General features: G+C 42.9%; 1 protein-coding gene across 1 annotated transcript in view; it reads left to right on the top strand.

Moving 5' to 3' along the window:
- Positions 1 to 6,006: 6,006 nt before the first annotated feature.
- Positions 6,007 to 17,335, top strand: part of cxxc1a (CXXC finger protein 1a) — an 11,973-nt gene continuing 644 nt past the window's right edge. The window contains exons 1-14 of the mRNA XM_080015890.1: positions 6,007 to 6,260; positions 6,649 to 6,776; positions 7,311 to 7,411; positions 7,522 to 7,676; positions 8,918 to 9,073; positions 9,446 to 9,604; positions 9,850 to 9,945; positions 10,030 to 10,232; positions 11,031 to 11,238; positions 11,698 to 11,808; positions 14,708 to 14,757; positions 14,962 to 15,058; positions 15,199 to 15,351; positions 17,313 to 17,335. The exon at positions 17,313 to 17,335 is cut by the window's right edge and continues 644 nt beyond it. Coding sequence (XP_079872016.1) covers positions 6,258 to 6,260; positions 6,649 to 6,776; positions 7,311 to 7,411; positions 7,522 to 7,676; positions 8,918 to 9,073; positions 9,446 to 9,604; positions 9,850 to 9,945; positions 10,030 to 10,232; positions 11,031 to 11,238; positions 11,698 to 11,808; positions 14,708 to 14,757; positions 14,962 to 15,058; positions 15,199 to 15,351; positions 17,313 to 17,335 — 1,643 coding nt within the window. The 5' untranslated portion in view covers positions 6,007 to 6,257. The remainder of the gene's footprint in view (positions 6,261 to 6,648; positions 6,777 to 7,310; positions 7,412 to 7,521; positions 7,677 to 8,917; positions 9,074 to 9,445; positions 9,605 to 9,849; positions 9,946 to 10,029; positions 10,233 to 11,030; positions 11,239 to 11,697; positions 11,809 to 14,707; positions 14,758 to 14,961; positions 15,059 to 15,198; positions 15,352 to 17,312) is intronic.

Consider the following 17,335-nt stretch of genomic DNA (forward strand, 5'->3'; position numbering starts at 1 on the left):
CCTTTAACTGGAACATGCCTCGCCCTCTTTGCCCCCGACTTCGCTATGCCATTCAAATTGGACTGCATTTGTGATAAGAATAGCCACCCCCCTCGTCTGGCCTGGTTTGTAGGAACTATAAGATGCATTTCTAAAACCAAAGCGTGTCAATTCCCCGTGTTCTTGTTGAGGCAGGTGTGATTCTTCTCAAATTTTTTTTTACTTTTTTTCAATTTAGCTAGGACTTTGCTCCATTTAACTGGATTATTCATCCCCATTAAGTGACGCCAATTTTAAATTGTTAAAATTGTTCAGATTGCCTTACATTCATACACCTCCAGACAGCTGAGAACTGCTCAGGCCTGAACATCTGGAAAACTTAAATAAAGAAAATAAAAAGAAAAAACAGTTGACTTCCAAGTCAGGGTGATTCCTCGCCACCCTGAGGTGGCCCCTCCCAGAGGGAGCTACTTTAGCCCAATACATACCAGCATCAAAATATAATTAAAAGAAAAGCGGGAGGTCACTTCCCTACCATTCTGTCCTTATTTGAGGTGCAAACAAGGCCTGAACCCAAAAGTAAATAAATAAGATGCCCTTTAAAGTCAAAATAAGGTGTCCTCCTCCTCATCCTGCTTTATGAACAAGGGGTAAACAAGGCAAAATGGCGTGCAAATATTTGGACCATTTATATTTATTTAAGATTCACGCCACAAGTCTCATCATAGCCATTGAGCTTAACACCGCTGGTTCTACACGAGGACAAACCAAATTTCACCGTGACAAAATAAAAATGGGTTGGAGCTGGATCGGCTCAACCTCCTGCAGCCCTTCCCCTGCTCGGCGCCTGGTCTCCTTACGGTCTTCCCTCCCCGCCGCGCTGCCATGACGTAGCCCCAGAAACACGCTCTGTCTCTGGGCCCCGCTGCCTAGTGCGGCGGCCCGCTGTCTCCAGGGCGTGGCCCCTCCTTCCCGGTTCCTGTGTCCCGCTGTCTCCAGGGCGTGGCCCCTCCTTCCCGGTTCCTGTGTCCCGCTGTCTCCAGGGCGTGGCCCCTCCTTCCCGGTTCCTCCCGTATCGTACGAGCGTGTCCCCGAGTCCGAGTGAATGCGCATCTTGTCCAGGGGGTCTGGACAGATACGGCCCTCCGTCAGGGCCCTCTTTGTTCCCGTCCGCATGCTGCGCTTCTGAACAGCCTCCGTTGCAGAGTGGTGATGGAATGATAGGCACCGCCCTTCAATCATTACCCCTTCATTATAGCAACGTTTTTGGTGAATTTCCCGCGCGTCTTTTCTTTTTTTTTCCCCCGAGTCCGCCGTCTGCTCGGCCCGCCGCGTGTTTCCCGAGTGTTTCTTGCTTGCCTCTCCACTGGAAGTTCTATTCAGTCCAACCCAGTTCATCCCAGTTTGAACCAGTCCAACCTAGTTAACCCAGTTCATCCAAGTTTAAACCGGTCCAACCTAGTTTAACCCAATTTAATCCAGTTTAAACCAATCCAACCTCGTCTCAACCAGTTTAAACCAGTCCAACTCAGTTCAAACCAGTTAAGATCAGTTTAAACCAGTCCAACCCAGTTTCATCTGGTCCAATCCAGTTTAAACCAGTCCAACCCAGTTAAGATCAGTTTAAACCAGTCCAACTCAGTTTAAACCAGTTTCAACCAGTCCAACCCAGTTTCAACCAGTTTAAACTAGTCCAACCTAGTTTGCTCCAGCTCAAACCACTTTAGGCAGTCCCCACAGCAGACAGATTGGGAGTGATGACATCATCGCCAAGCGCTGCTCTGATTGGCTGTCAGGCCGGAAAGCAGATGGCGCAGCATTCCAGACAGACTTCCAGACAGTCCGTGGATCCGCAGCAGTCCTCCACTATCCCACAATCCAATAGGGCTTGACACGCCTCCTCCATGCAGGCAGCACCACCCGCCTCAGCGCAGCAGCAAAAGCAGCAGGAGCCAATGGCGTCGCAGCAACGGGCCACGCCCCCTCCACACGCCAGACACTCCCCCAGGACGGAACACATGGAGAGCAACTCACAGAACAGGCAGGCCAGGACACAGTGGGCACAGCAGTCTGTAGAGAGACAGACAGGTAGATGGATTCAAGATTCAAGATCGAAGAGCTTTAGTTGTACTGTACATTTACATACTTTTATACGTATATGCAGTGAAATGTCTCTGCAACACACCTGAAGTTATGCACAATCGTTGCTAAACCAAACATAATAACCTAATTCCTACCTAGCAACTAACTGATTCCTAAAACGTAATGCAGTTAGTGAACAGAATAATAAAAATAAAATAAAAAAAAGATTTAAAAAAGATAATACAGAGTGGGGGTACAAAATAGAAGTTAGGTTATTTGTATATACAGATAGGTGCAATAAAGTGCATGTGAATAAAGTGTGTATAGAGATATACAGTACAGTGTACAACAGTAGATACAGCAACACAGTAACACCGATCAGAACAGCAATACGGCGCAGTATCCAGTAACCCAGAACAGTGATACAGTATGCAGTACAGTATGGAGTTACCCAGTACAGTGATACAGTAACAACGAGTAAGTGTAACAAAGTGTGGAGAGATGGGGGGGAGACAGGGACAGGGACAGACAGGGAGAGAGAGAGAGACAATCTGTTGTGTGTGTATGAGGTGTTATATGTGTAGGTGGTGTTTTAATGAGGTGTCAGATGTGGAGGTGGTGTTGTAATAAGGTGTTAGATGTGTAGGTGGTGTTTTAAGTGTGTGTGTGTGTGTGTGTGTGTGTGTGTGTGTGTGTGTGTGTGGAGATACGAGTTCTTCAGAAAACAGAGGGTGGCATGCTGATAAGAATGAGAAGGGCGTGTGTGTGGATACATGTGTTACAGTTTATGTGTGTTAAAGTGTGTGTGTGTGTGTGTGTGTGTGTGTGTTACAGTGTGTGTGTGTGTGTGTGTTACAGTGTGTGTGCCCTCTTGCTCTTTCTTTGACCAGTGGTTTGTTTGCGACCTAGGCAGCGCTCACCGTCTCCAGCCACAGCTCGGAGGTGGGCGGAGTCTGTCCTGAAGGGGGCGGGGCTTTTAGCAGAAGGACGCTTCCCGTCGGTGGGAGGAGGAGGGAGATGATGGAGTGAACTGGAGGAAGGAGGGCAGGGAAGGAGAGGAGAGGAAGGAGAGGTGGGGAGAGGGACAGACAGAGGTGTAGGACTGACCAGATCTGAGAGAGAATGGGAGAGGGAGGGAGGGAGGGAGGGAGAGAGAGAGGGAGAGAGGGAAGTTAAAATGTGTGGTGTGGTACGGTGTGGTATGGTGTGGTGTGGTATGGTATGGTGTGGTGTGGTATGGTTACTGGGTGAGGGTTAGGCTAGCAGCTAGCTGCTCCACCCAGCCGCCATTGCCTGGACCAAGCAGCAGCCCATCAAGCAGCCCCGCAACAGCGAAGCCCGGCTCCGCCCCCACCAGCCAGCACAGCATCTGGAGGCCCCTCGCTCCGGGAGGGAGGAGGGGGCAGTCTGCTTGGTCGCTCTGGGGGAGCGACGCCGATGGACCGTGCTGTTCCAGGGAACCAGGTCCCCTGGAAGGGAACCAGTTATTTTTTGTTGGACTCTTTTGTTTGTTTAAGGTATGGGAACCCTGTTTCATAGTCCAGTGTTTTATTTCTGTAAACTATAGGAACCCGGTGCCAGAGTCTGTAGTTTTAGGTATGGGAACCCCATTTCAGAGTCCAGGCGTTGTTTTTCTTTCTTTCTCTCTGCTGGGGACTAGGCTCGGCTCATTTAGGTGTTGGGGGTATGTGGTGCGGGGGTGGTGTGGTTTGAGCAGCCACACCTGTCCTGAGTCTAGGTAATTGAGCAAGGGATCAGGGTGGCTGTTTGCCTGTTGCTCGTCAGGTAAAACCCCCATCCCCACACACACACACGGGAGAGGAGCCCTTGTCATGACATGTTCTATCTGCTCCGGGCCTGTTCCACCTAGCCCACTCTCTACAATAAACATCTGTAACCCCGTTGTCGGCGCCCCCTTGGTGGCGTGTGGCAGACGTACCTGCCACACTACGTATACATATACATATACATATACAGATACATATACATATACTTATACATATACATATACACAAACATATATATCTATATATATATATATAGATAAACATCTGTCTTTCTGAGCATTACCTGTCTGTCTCTCAGGAGGAAGTCCACCCTCATCACTGGCCTGAGCGCTGTCAGTGACAGAGTCTCCGCCCCTCTCTCCATCCTCCAACCTATCAGCGTGAGGGGGCAGAGTCTCCCCTGGAAGAAGACTACCATATTAGTATTATTATATGTATGATTACTGTAATAAACATATTAGGATTAAAATACACCTTAAGTTTAAATAGTACTGTATTATACTGTACAGTACAGTACACAATACAGTACTATACACACAGTATAGTACACAGTACAGCACACAGTATAGTACACAGTCCAATACACAGTACTGTACACATAGTACAGTATAGTACACAGTACAGTCACCAGTACAGATCATAGTACAGTACAGTAAAGTACACAGCACAGTGCAGTAGAGTACACCTTACAGTACAGTACACAGTACCGTAGAGTACACAGTACCATACATAGTGCAGTGCAGTACAGTACACAGTACAGTACAGTTCACAGTACAGTAGAGTACACAGAACAGTACATAGTGCAGTACAGTACATTGTGCAGTACAGTACACAGTGCAGTACAGTACACAATACAGTACACAGTACAGTCCAGCAGGTGGCGTCTTCTCACCGCCGGGTTGTTGGAGCTTCCCATTGGACATTGGCTGAGTGGTGATGAATTCTGATTGGTTCTGTGTCTCATTAGTTCCGCCCCCAGTGGGATCAGAGTTCTTGAGGTGTGACATCACCTCCATGTGGCCAAGTCCCGCCCACGACAGCTGTCAATCAAAAAGCACACGGCACGTTTATCTGTCTAACAACAATACTGCAAATAATACCATCAAAAAATTAATAACAATAATAATAATAATACGATTAACACAATTAATAACAATACTAATAATAATATGAATAACACAATTAATAATAATACGATAAACACAGTTAATAATAATACTAAGAACAATACGATTAACACAATTAATAACAATACTATACAATACAATAACAATAGAATACGTTACTGATAATAGTAACGGCAATAATGATAATAATAACAACAAAAATAATAATACAAATAATAATATTATTCATATATTAAATAATATGATAACAATAATATTAAATGAACCGCTTATATTCATGATCTTGTTGAGTGTAAAACTATTTACAAACTAGTTTCTAAAGAACTTTCAGATCGATCTGATTACTAATCACCTCTGATCAATAATTGCGTTTTAAAAGTTCAATTCCAACCTGAACAACTTCAGCTTCTGGTCCCAGAAGGGGGGGGGGGTGACGTCACGTTGCGCGCGTCCGCGGTTGCGTGTGCGCATGCACGTGAGCCCATGCGCGTGCTTGTTCCGCTGCGTTTCGCGCGTGAATAATATTTAGTTTTTACTACTTTTTTTTTTTTTTTAAATTATTATTATTATTTTAGAATCAGAATCTGAATGTTATTTATTGCCAAGTAAGTTTACACGAACGAGGATTTTGTCTTGGTGTTCGGTGCAAACATGAAACATAAATGTAAAGCGATCAGTAAAATATATAAGAATATGTAAAATAAATAATAATAATAATAATATTAATAATTAATTTTTATTATTATTATTATTATTATTATTGTAATCATTATTGTTTTTGTTGTTGTTGTTATTATTATTGTTATTTCTCTTATTTTTGTTGATAAAGCACTTGTTATTGTAAACACCACGTCGCTGTGGTCATGTCGTTCAGTGTTCGCAGCGCGCAGTGCCCCCTGGTGGAGGAGCAGCTCCTCCCTCCTTCAGCCTCCAGCGGCGCTGTGGTGCCGTTTCCTCCAGAAGAAGAAGAAGAAGAAGAAGAAGAAGGAGAGGTGGAGTAGGAGGAGGAGGAGGTGGAGGAAGAACGGAAACAAAGCGTTTTGTTTTTGGTCTGAAACAGAACTGAGATGATAATCAGCTGATCTGCACCTCCATCTGATCTGCACCTCCACCTGATCTGCACCTCCATCCGATCTGCACCTCCACCTGATCTGCAGCTCCAGCTGATATGCACCTCCATCCGATCTGCACCTCCACCTGATCTGCAGCTCCAGCTGATCTGCACCTCCACCTGATCTGCACCTCCACCTGATCTACACCTCCAGCTCATCTGCATCTCCGGATGGTGTGTCACCATGGGAACAAAAGGAGATCTGCACCTCCTCTTCTTCCTCATCCTCATCCTCCTCCTCCACCTCCTCCTCCTCCTCCTCCACCTCCTCTTCCTCTAACTCCTCCTCCTGCAGAGCTACATTCTATTTTGATGCAGTGATGAAAGATGCAGATTATATTTTAAATATTACTTTGAATTACTCAGTCAGTCATATTAACAATAAGAACTGTCTTTCTGCCCCCTGTCTGTCCCCCTGCCTGTCTCTCCCTGCCTGTCTGTCACCATCTGCCTCTCTGTCTGTCCCCCTGCCTGTCTATCCCATGTCTGTCCGTCCCCCTGCCTGTCTCTCTGTCTGTCCCTCTGCCTGTCTCCCTGCCTCCCTGTCTGTCTCTCTGTGCAGGAGGCGTCTGCATTGCCCCCTGCAGGTGAGGATGAGGATGGAGGGAGAGATGCTGCGGTTGCCATGGAGACGGCGACGACTCCACTCTACTGTGTCTGCAGGAAACCAGACATCAACTGCTTCATGATGTAGATATACCTGTCTGCCTGCTTGTCTGTCTGTCTGCCTGTCTGTCTGTCTGTCTATTTGACTGTCTAACTGTCTGTCTGTCTGCCTGCCTGACTGTCTTTCTATTTACCTGTCTGCCTGCCTGCCTGCCTGTCTGTCTGCTTATCTACCTGACTGCCTCCCTGTTTATCGGTCTGCCTGTCTGTCTGTCTGTTTATTTACCTGTCTGTCTGTCTGCCTGCCCGTCTATCTACCTGTTTGTCTGCCTACATGGCTGTCTATCTGTCTGTCTTCATGTTTGTCTATCTGTCCTAAATATTTAATTCATGCTAAATACGTTTTACGACAGCATTACTTGCTATACTAACCCTCTCCCCCTGTCTACCTCTCCACCTGTCTGTCTCTCCACCTGTGTGCCCCTCCACCCATCTGTCTCTCCACCCGTCTCACCCCTCACCACCTGTCCCCCTCACCACCTGTCTACATCTCCACCTATCCCCATCTCCCCTGTCTCCCTCCCCACCTGTCCTCGCCTCCTCCTGTCTGTCTCTCAGAGGCTGTGAGAGCTGTAATGAGTGGTTTCATGGCGACTGCATCGGAGTTTCAGAGAAATCTGCAAAATCCATCAGAGTTTGGTTCTGTGAGAGTTGCCGAGGTGTGTTGATACATCTATATACTGTACATTAGTGTGTCTGTCTGTCTGTCTGTCTGTCTGTCTGTCTGTCTGCCTGCCTGCCTGTATCAGTAATATTGCTATTGTGTTAGCGCTGGCTAGCACGGCTGGTACCGATGGCTCGCTGGAGATCCAGTACCGCTCCAAGAGGGTGACGGAGAAGGAGGCGTGGTCAGAGCAGGAGGAGGGCGAGAGCTCCGCCCCTCATCCCAAGATGGACAGTAGGCGTGGCTCGCAGCTGAGTGTTGTAAGTACTAAATAATGTTGGAAAATGAAATAATAATGTTAAAGTCTCTGTAAAGTAAACGAGTTATAATGATACAAACAGTGAACCCTGCATCAGACTCGTCGTTTCTCAATACCAAGTACGCGAAGTCCGGACTTGCAGACTTGGTAGTTCAGACTTGGCAAGTTCGACTCTGGAGTACAGACTCCCGGGGACCAATACCATTACCACCGCTTGGTGCGAAATGCATTGTGGGATACTTGTCTGTCCCAAGTCCACACAAGTCACCAACGATGCATCCTCCATAAAATGGGTGGAGCAAGTCCACATCCGGGCATTTGGACTGGACTTGGCTTGATGCAGACCATGAATTGGGACAGTACTTGGGCTGCGACTGATGACGTTTCACAAGTACAGACCAGAACACAGATTGAGAAAGGGCCACTGTTTTTCAGTTCTGGATGCCTTGGGCGGGGCTACATCGGGGCTTGATGACACAGGTGGCCCGACTTGGCCCCTCCCACTCTATCAGAGTAGAGCCAATCAGATCAGTGGTTCCTGCTCGATGGAGACGTGTCACTACAACCTGTTTGTTTGGCTGCGGAGCCTTCGTCCCCAAACGCAACGTGGAGGCATCGGTTTCTGGGGGGGCCACCACGCCCCCCTGGAGCTGGGGGGCCAATATCCCATGTTCTATTTTTACCTTCAGAACACGAACCACACCCATTGTTGCTTTTTTATTTAGTATTTGTATGTATTGTATCTGTATGTAATGTATTTGTATTTGTATGTATTGTATTTGTATGTATATGATTTGTGTTATTTGCCACTTGAGAGAGGCTGCACCTCTCCTATGATTGGGTGTGGTTCCAGCGTCTTCAGCAGTTAAGCCTCCAGGACTCTCTCCTCCGATTGGTCCTCAGGTGTGTCTCTCTCCTCTGATTGGTTCTCAGGTGTCTCTCTCCTCTGATTGGTCCTCAGGTGTCTCTCTCCTCTGATTGGTCCTCAGGTGTCTCTCTCCTCTGATTGGTCCTCAGGTGTGTCTCTGTCCTCTGATTGGTCCTCAGGTGTGTCTCTCCTCTGATTGGTTCTCAGGTGTCTCTCTTCCTGATTAGTCCTCAGGTGTCTCTGTCCTCTGATTGGTCCTCAGGTGTCTCTCTCCTCTGATTGGTCCTCAGGTGTCTCTCTCCTCTGATTGGTCCTCAGGTGTCTCTGTCCCTTGATTGGTTTTCAGGTGTCTCTCTCCTCTGATTGGTCCTCAGGTGAAGCGCTCGGCCAGGATGTGTGGGGAGTGTGAGGCGTGTCTTCGCACCGAGGACTGTGCAGTGTGTGACTTCTGTAAAGACATGAAGAAGTTCGGGGGTCCCAACAAGATCCGGCAGAAGTGCCGCCTGCGGCAGTGTGAGGTCCGGGCCAGGGTGAGCGCGTTACCACGGCAACACATGGCAAGACGGTTAAGAGATGGTGTTCATCTCTTTATATTTTACATAAATGACCTGATTATCCAGATAATCAGGTAATTTATCACAATATCTGCGGATTCAGGAGATGTTGTTATTATTATTATAATAATTATTGTTATTATAATTGTTATTATTATTGTTATTATTATTGTTATCATTACCATTATTATTGTTATCATTGTTATTGTTATTATTATTGTTATCATTATTATTATTGTTGTTGTTATTATTATTGTTATTACTATTATTTTACTATTGTCATTATCATTATTATGAAGGAATCCAGTTGTTAAACAGGAAGTTGTTTTCATGTTGTTTGGTGAGCAGAAGATGCTCCGCGTGAAGGAGGAGGAGCTTTGCGGTGGTGGAGCAAGGGGGCGTGGCCTGCAGATGAAAGGGGCGGAGTTTCTGTTTGACGATGACGCCTTCAGTGAGAGCGAATTTGAACTTTACGAGCAGTACAAGGCAGCAGGATACAGCGAGCTGGTGGGTGTGTCCTGCTTTAAAGTTTAAATGTTTCAAATGGTTTCTTATCCCAACTCACACCAAACGTGGCTCGTCAGCTTCCACGTCAGCGTCACGGCGTGCCACATCAGCGCCACGTCAGCGTCACGGCGTGACGCTGACGTCAGTGTCATTGCAGCGTCATGCCGCATCCATCTGGTTGCCGTGGTAACTTGTTGGCCTGCTGCCTCCCTATGGTTGCCGTGGTAACGTGCTGCCCCCTGCAGGTGTGGCGCAGCGAGGAAGATGACGCTCGGTCCGACACGATGACGAAGAGGAAGAAAGCGGTGAAGGTGAAGCACGTGAAGAGAGAGAAAAAGAAGGTACACACACGGACGCAGACACACAATAACACACAGTGTAACACACACTAACACACACTGTAATACACACATCTCTTCCTCCAGAAGTCTCTCTCCCTGCCTAAGGAGGAGGTGCGGTCTCGCCGTCACAGGAAGACCCGCCACAGGGGCCGCCAGGGGGACCGGGGATCTGAGGTCCAGAAGGACCTGGGGGGTCTGAGGCAGTGTCTGGGTCCAGGCTGCGTGGAACCGGCCAGAACCAGCTCCAAGTACTGCTGCGAGGACTGCGGCATGAAGCTGGCCGCCAAGTAAGAGGCTGTAGTAAGGCTGTAGTGACACTCTAGTAACACTCTAACAACGCTGTAGTAATGCTGTAGTAACACTATAGTAACACTCTATCAACACTGTAGTAACACTGTAGTAACACTAACAACACTGTGGTAGCGCTGTAGTAACACTGTAGTAACACTGTAGGAATGCTGTAGTAACACTCTACCAACCCTGTAGTTAGGCAGTAGTAATGCTGTAATACCACTCTAACAACCCTGTAGTAAGGCTGTAGTAACACTGTAACAACACTGTAATACAGCTGTAGTAATGCTCTAGTAACACTGTAGTAAAGCTGTAGTATAACTCTGTAACAACACTGTATTAGCACTGTAGAAACACTAGTTATTTGGTAGTAACGCTGTAACAACACTGTAGATACGCTGTAGTAACACTCTAACAACACTGTAGTAAGGCGGTAGTAATGCTGTATTAGCACTCTTATAACCCTGTAGTAATGCTGTAGTTACGCTGTAGTAATGTTTTAGTAACACTAACAACACTGTAGTAAAGACTGTTTAAACACTAGTTATGTGGTAGTAATGCTGTAACACACTGCATTCACACTATAGCAACACTAACAACACACTACGATGTACTGTAATAACGCTTTGAAATAACGCAGTACCACGCTGCATTTACACTGTAACGCAGTGAAATACACACAGTAATACCCCAAAATAAACATTCCAGAGACTTTAAACGAAAACATATTATGAAGACAGTATTTTGTAGAGCACGGGTCTGAAAGCGGACCCGCCCGTCCATGTCACCTCCAGTCGCATCGTGGAGATCCTGCCCCAGAGGATCCAGCAGTGGCAGCAGGGTCCCTGCGTGGCCGAGGAGCAGGGCAGGAGGCAGCTGGAGAAGATCCGCAGGGAGCAGCACCAGGCCCGGCTGCGCCTCAGTTCCATGGAGCAGCGCTTCCTGGACCTGGAAAACATCATCTCCACCGCCAAGCAGCAGCAGGTCCAGCAGGATGAGGAGGTATGCTGTAGTAACGCTGTAGTACCGCTGTAGTAATGCTGTAGTAACGCTGTACTATCACTTTAACTTTTGGGCAAAGTGATTGCACTCATATGGAAATTGCCCGATGTGGCTGACTTTCGCAGTTGGGCCACACCCGTCCAGATCTGGATGAATTTAATTTCTAACAGCTGCATTTAAATTGACGAGTGATTGAGGTTTGCTCCTGGGGCGTCACCGTGAGGTGCATTCTGGGTAATCTGGTGTGGCTGGTTTGTTCAATTGTTTCACTCGAGGCTGAAACAGTGTTGTAAACTGGACGGACACAAAAGTCCACCCCTCCCTCACAGGAAGTCCACCGCTCCCTCATGGGAAGCCCACTCTTCCTTCACAGGAAGTCCACCCCTCCCTCACGGGAAGCACACTCTTCTTTCACAGGAAGTCCACCCCTCCCTCTATGACGGTGTGTTGTTCTTCCAGGTTGTCGAGGGCGACGGGGACGACACCGACTTGCAGATATTCTGCGTCTCCTGCAGCCACCCGGTCAACCCCAAGGTGGCGCTTAGACACATGGAGCGCTGCTACGCTAAGGTCAGTCCAACATGGTTTCACCAGACACCAACCAAACTAACCTAACCTACCTAATTAACTTAACCAAACGTAACTTAACCAAACATAACTTAATTTGACCAAACTTATCTTAACCAAACTAAACGTAACTTAACCAAACTTAACTTAACCAAACTTAACGTAACTTAACCAAACTTAACGTTACTTAACCAAACTTAACGTAACTTAACCAAACTTAACGTTACTTAACCAAACTTAATGTAACTTAACTAAACTTAACGTTACTTAACCAAACTTAACTCATCCAAACTTAACTTAACCAAACCTAACTTAACTTAACCAAACCTAACTTAACCAAACTTAATGTAACTTAAACAAACTTAACTTAACCAAACTTAACGTAACTCATCCAACTTAACTCATCCAACTTAACTTAACCAAACTTAACTTAACCAAACTTAACTTTACCAAACTTAACTTAACCAAACTTAATGTAACTTAACCAAGCTTAAATTAACCAAACTTAAGCAAACTTAACTTAACCAAACGTAATGTAACTTAACCAAACTTAACTTAAGCAAACTTAACTTAATCAGACGTAATGTAACTTAACCAAACTTAACTTAATCAAACGTAATGTAACTTAACCAAACTTAACTTAACCAAACTTAACTTAACCAAACTTAATTTAACCAAACTTAACGCAACCAAACTTAACGTAACCAAACTTAACTTAACCAAACCTAACTTAACCAAACTTAATGTAACTTAACCAAACTTAATGTAACTTAAACAAACTTAACTTAACCAAACTTAACGTAACTCATCCAACTTAACTCATCCAACTTAACTTAACCAAACTTAACTTAACCAAACTTAACTTAACCAAGCTTAACGTAACTTAACCAAACTTAACTCATCCAAACTTAACTTAACCAAACCTAACTTAACCAAATTTAATGTAACTTAAACAAACTTAACTTAACCAAACTTAACTTAACCAAACTTAACGTAACTCATCCAACTTAACTCATCCAACTTAACTTAACCAAACTTAACTTAACCAAACTTAACTTTACCAAACTTAACTTAACCAAACTTAATGTAACTTAACCAAGCTTAAATTAACCAAACTTAAGCAAACTTAACTTAACCAAACGTAATGTAACTTAACCAAACTTAACTTAACTTAAGCAAACTTAACTTAATCAGACGTAATGTAACTTAACCAAACTTAACTTAATCAAACGTAATGTAACTTAACCAAACTTAACTTAACCAAACTTAACTTAACCAAACTTAATTTAACCAAACTTAACGCAACCAAACTTAACGTAACCAAACTTAACTTAACCAAACCTAACTTAACCAAACTTAATGTAACTTAACCAAACTTAATGTAACTTAAACAAACTTAACTTAACCAAACTTAACGTAACTCATCCAACTTAACTCATCCAACTTAACTTAACCAAACTTAACTTAACCAAACTTAACTTAACCAAGCTTAACGTAACTTAACCAAACTTAACTCATCCAAACTTAACTTAACCAAACCTAACTAAACAAATTTAATGTAACTTAAACAAACTTAACTTAACCAAACTTAACTTAACCAAACTTAATGTAACTTAACCAAGCTTAAATTAACCAAACTTAAGCAAACTTAACTTAACCAAACGTAATGTAACTTAACCAAACTTAACTTAACTTAAGCAAACTTAACTTAACCAAACTTAACTTAACTTAACCAAACTTAACTTAACTTAACCAAACTTAACTTAACCAAACTTAACATAACTTAACCAAACTTAACGTTACTTAACCAAACTTAACGTAACTTAACCAAACTTAACGTTTCTTAACCAAACTTAACGTAACTTAACTAAACTTAACGTTACTTAACCAAACTTAACGTTTCTTAACCAAACTTAACTTAACTTAACCAAACCTAACTTAACTTAACCAAACCTAACTTAACCAAACTTAATGTAACTTAAACAAACTTAACTTAACCAATCTTAACGTAACTCATCCAACTTAACTCATCCAACTTAACTTAACCAAACTTAACTTAACCAAACTTACTTTACCAAACTTAAATTAACCAAACTTAATGTAACTTAACCAAGCTTAAATTAACCAAACTTAAGCAAACTTAACTTAACCAAACGTAATGTAACTTAACCAAACTTAACTTAACTTAAGCAAACTTAACTTAACCAAACGTAATGTAACTTAACCAAACTTAACTTAATCAAACGTAATGTAACTTAACCAAACTTAACTTAATCAAACGTAATGTAACTTAACCAAACTTAACTTAACCAAACTTAACTTAACCAAACTTAACTTAACCAAACTTAACGTAACCAAACTTAACTTAACGTAACTTAACCAAACTTAACTTAACCAAACGTAATGTAACTTAACCAAACTTAACTTAATCAAACGTAATGTAACTTAACCAAACTTAACTTAATCAAACGTAATGTAACTTAACCAAACTTAACTTAACCAAACTTAACTTAACCAAACTTAACGTAACCAAACTTAACTTAACGTAACTTAACCAAACTTAACTTAACGTAACTTAACCAAACCTAACTTCACTTAAACAAACGTAACATATCCAAAGCCCTTGAGGAACCGAACCAACCCAACACTAAATATCTTGGATCTCCACTAGAGGGCGACAGCTCTTCTTGCTGCACTTCACCTCTGACTCTGAACAGGAAGTGACTTCTGTCTGGACAAGAAGTGATGTCACCTTATGGAGCACTATTAACGTGTGTGTGTGTGTGTGTGTGTGTGTGTGTGTGTGTGTGTGTGTGTGTGTGTGTGTGTGTGTGTGTGTGTGTGTGTGTGTGTGTGTGTGTGTGTGTGTGTGTGTGTGTGTGTGTGTGTGTGTGTGTTGCAGTATGAGAGTCAGACATCGTTTGGTTCCATGTATCCAACACGCATTGAAGGGTGAGTACCTGTTCGTCTGCCTGTCTGTCTGTTGGCCTGCCTGCCTGCCCACCTACCTGTCTGCCTGTTTGCCTATTTGTCCATCTGTCTTCCTGTCTGTCAATTGTCTGTCTGTCTATCTGTCTGCCTGACTGTTTTACACACTCATTCCACAATCTCTCTCCCTGTCTCTCTCTCTCGCCACCTGTCTGTCTCTCTCTGCAGTGCGACCCGTCTTTTCTGTGATGTTTACAACCCTCACAGTAAAACTTACTGCAAGAGGCTCCAGGTTCTGTGTCCAGAGCATTCCAGAGATCCCAAGGTGAGACTAGACGGGGAGCACTGGGAACTCCCCAGTAAGAACAGTCTGTACTGGTCAGCAGTACAAACTGGTTGTACTGGGCGGCTCCCAGTGTCACCGGCAGCAGACCGGTTGTACTGGACGGTTCCCTGTCCCCACAGGTCCCAGTGGACGAGGTGTGTGGGTGTCCTCTGGTCACCAACGTCTTCCAAGTAACCGGAGACTTCTGCAGAGTGTCCAAGAGGAAGTGCAACAAGCACTACAGCTGGGAGAAGCTGAGGAGGGCGGAGGTGGACCTGGAGCGGGTCCGGGTGGTGAGGACCAATAGAGATTATTATAATTATTATACTTATTATTATTATTATTATTATTATTATTATTATACTTATTATACTTATTATTATACTTATTATGATTATAATTATACTTATTATTATTATTATTATTATTATTATTAATAATAATAATAAGAATAAGAATAATAATAATCATCATCATAATAAGTATAATAATAATAATAATAAGTATAATAATAATAACCATAATAATGATAAGTATAATTTACGGGCGTCTTAAGAGGGGGAAGTTGGAGCCCAGAGTAAAACTTGTATAACTAGTATGACTAGTTTTATAACTAGTACCACCCTTTTTATAACTAATATGACTAGTTTAATAACGAGTACCACTCCTTGTATACCTAGAATGACAAGTTCTATAACTAGTACCACTCCTTGGATACCTAGTATGACAAGTTTTATAACTAATACCACTCCTTGTATGACTAGTATGACACGTTTTATAACTAGTACCACTCGTGTATAACTACTATGGCAACTTTTGTAGTATATAGTATTAGTACGAGTATTAGTAGTATTTTATAGTACTAGTATGTCTAACATCTAGTTTTATAACTCGTACATCTAGTTGTATAAGTAGTACATCTTGTTTTATAACTAACATGTCTAAAGTCTAGTTTTATAACTAGTATGTCTTGTTTTATACATAATGTGTCTAGTTTTATAACTAGTGTCTAGTTTTATAACTAGTACGTCTAGTTTTAGAACTAGTACGTCTTGTTTTATACCTAATATCTCTAGTTTTATAACTAGTATGTCTAGTTTTATAACTAGTACGTCTAGTTTTAGAACTAGTACGTCTTGTTTTATACCTAATATCTCTAGTTTTATAACTAGTACGTCTAGTTTTAGAACTAGTACGTCTTGTTTTATACCTAATATCTCTAGTTTTATAACTAGTATGTCTAGTTTAATAACTAGTACGTCTAGTTTTAGAACTTGTACGTCTTGTTTTATACCTAATATCTCTAGTTTTATAACTAGTACGTCTAGTATTATAACTAGTATGTCTTGTTTGATAACTATGTTAAAGTCAAGTTTTATAACTATGTCTAGTTTTATAACTAGTATGTCTAGTATTATAACTAGTATGTCTAGTTTTATAACTAATATGTTTAGTTGTATAACTAGTATGTCTAGTTTTATAACTAGTACATCTTGTTTTATAACTAACATGTCTAAAGTCTAGTTTTATAACAAGTAAGTAAAGTTTTATGACTAGTATTTCTAGTTGTATAACTAGTACGTCTAGTTTTAAAAGTAGTAACACTAGTTGTATAGCTAGTGACTCTAGTTTTATAACCAGTAAGTCTAGTTTTATAACTAATATATCTAGTTTAAAAGCCTCCACTGGGAAACAGTCACAACAACATGGTGAATTATTCTTCTACGTATCAATGAACAATTTCCTGTTATTAGTGTTAAAGTGGACATGAGTCCTCCGTTGTAGTTCCTATGCAGCGGCACCAGATGGCGTCACTACCTAACGTTAGCATTAGCATGTAGCGGAGTGATACAAGGGAGGTGAAACCAGGAGGTGAAGTGGTTGCCGTGGCAACGGTCATTATTAACAGACGGCGCCTTTATTCAGAAATAACTGACCTCACTCTGTCAATGACCTTTACCACAGGTACAGGAAGTGGTGTAATGTGTAAACAGGATGTGATATAAACAGGAAGTGGTGTGATGTAAACAGGAAATGGTATAAGGAGGAAGTGGTGTGATGTAAACAGGAAATGGTGTAAAGAGGAAGTGGTGTGATGTAAAGAGGAAGTGGTGTGATGTAAACAAGAAATGGTGTAAAGAGGAAGTGGTGTGATGTAAACAGGAAGTGGTGTAAAGAGGAAGTGGTGTGATGTAAACAGGAAGTGGTGTAAAGAGGAAGTGGTGTGATGTAAACAGGAAGTGGTGTGTTGCAGTGGTACAAGCTGGACGAGCTGTT

Source organism: Zeus faber (assembly GCF_960531495.2).
Source record: "Zeus faber genome assembly, chromosome: 15".
Lineage (NCBI taxonomy): Eukaryota > Metazoa > Chordata > Actinopteri > Zeiformes > Zeidae > Zeus > Zeus faber.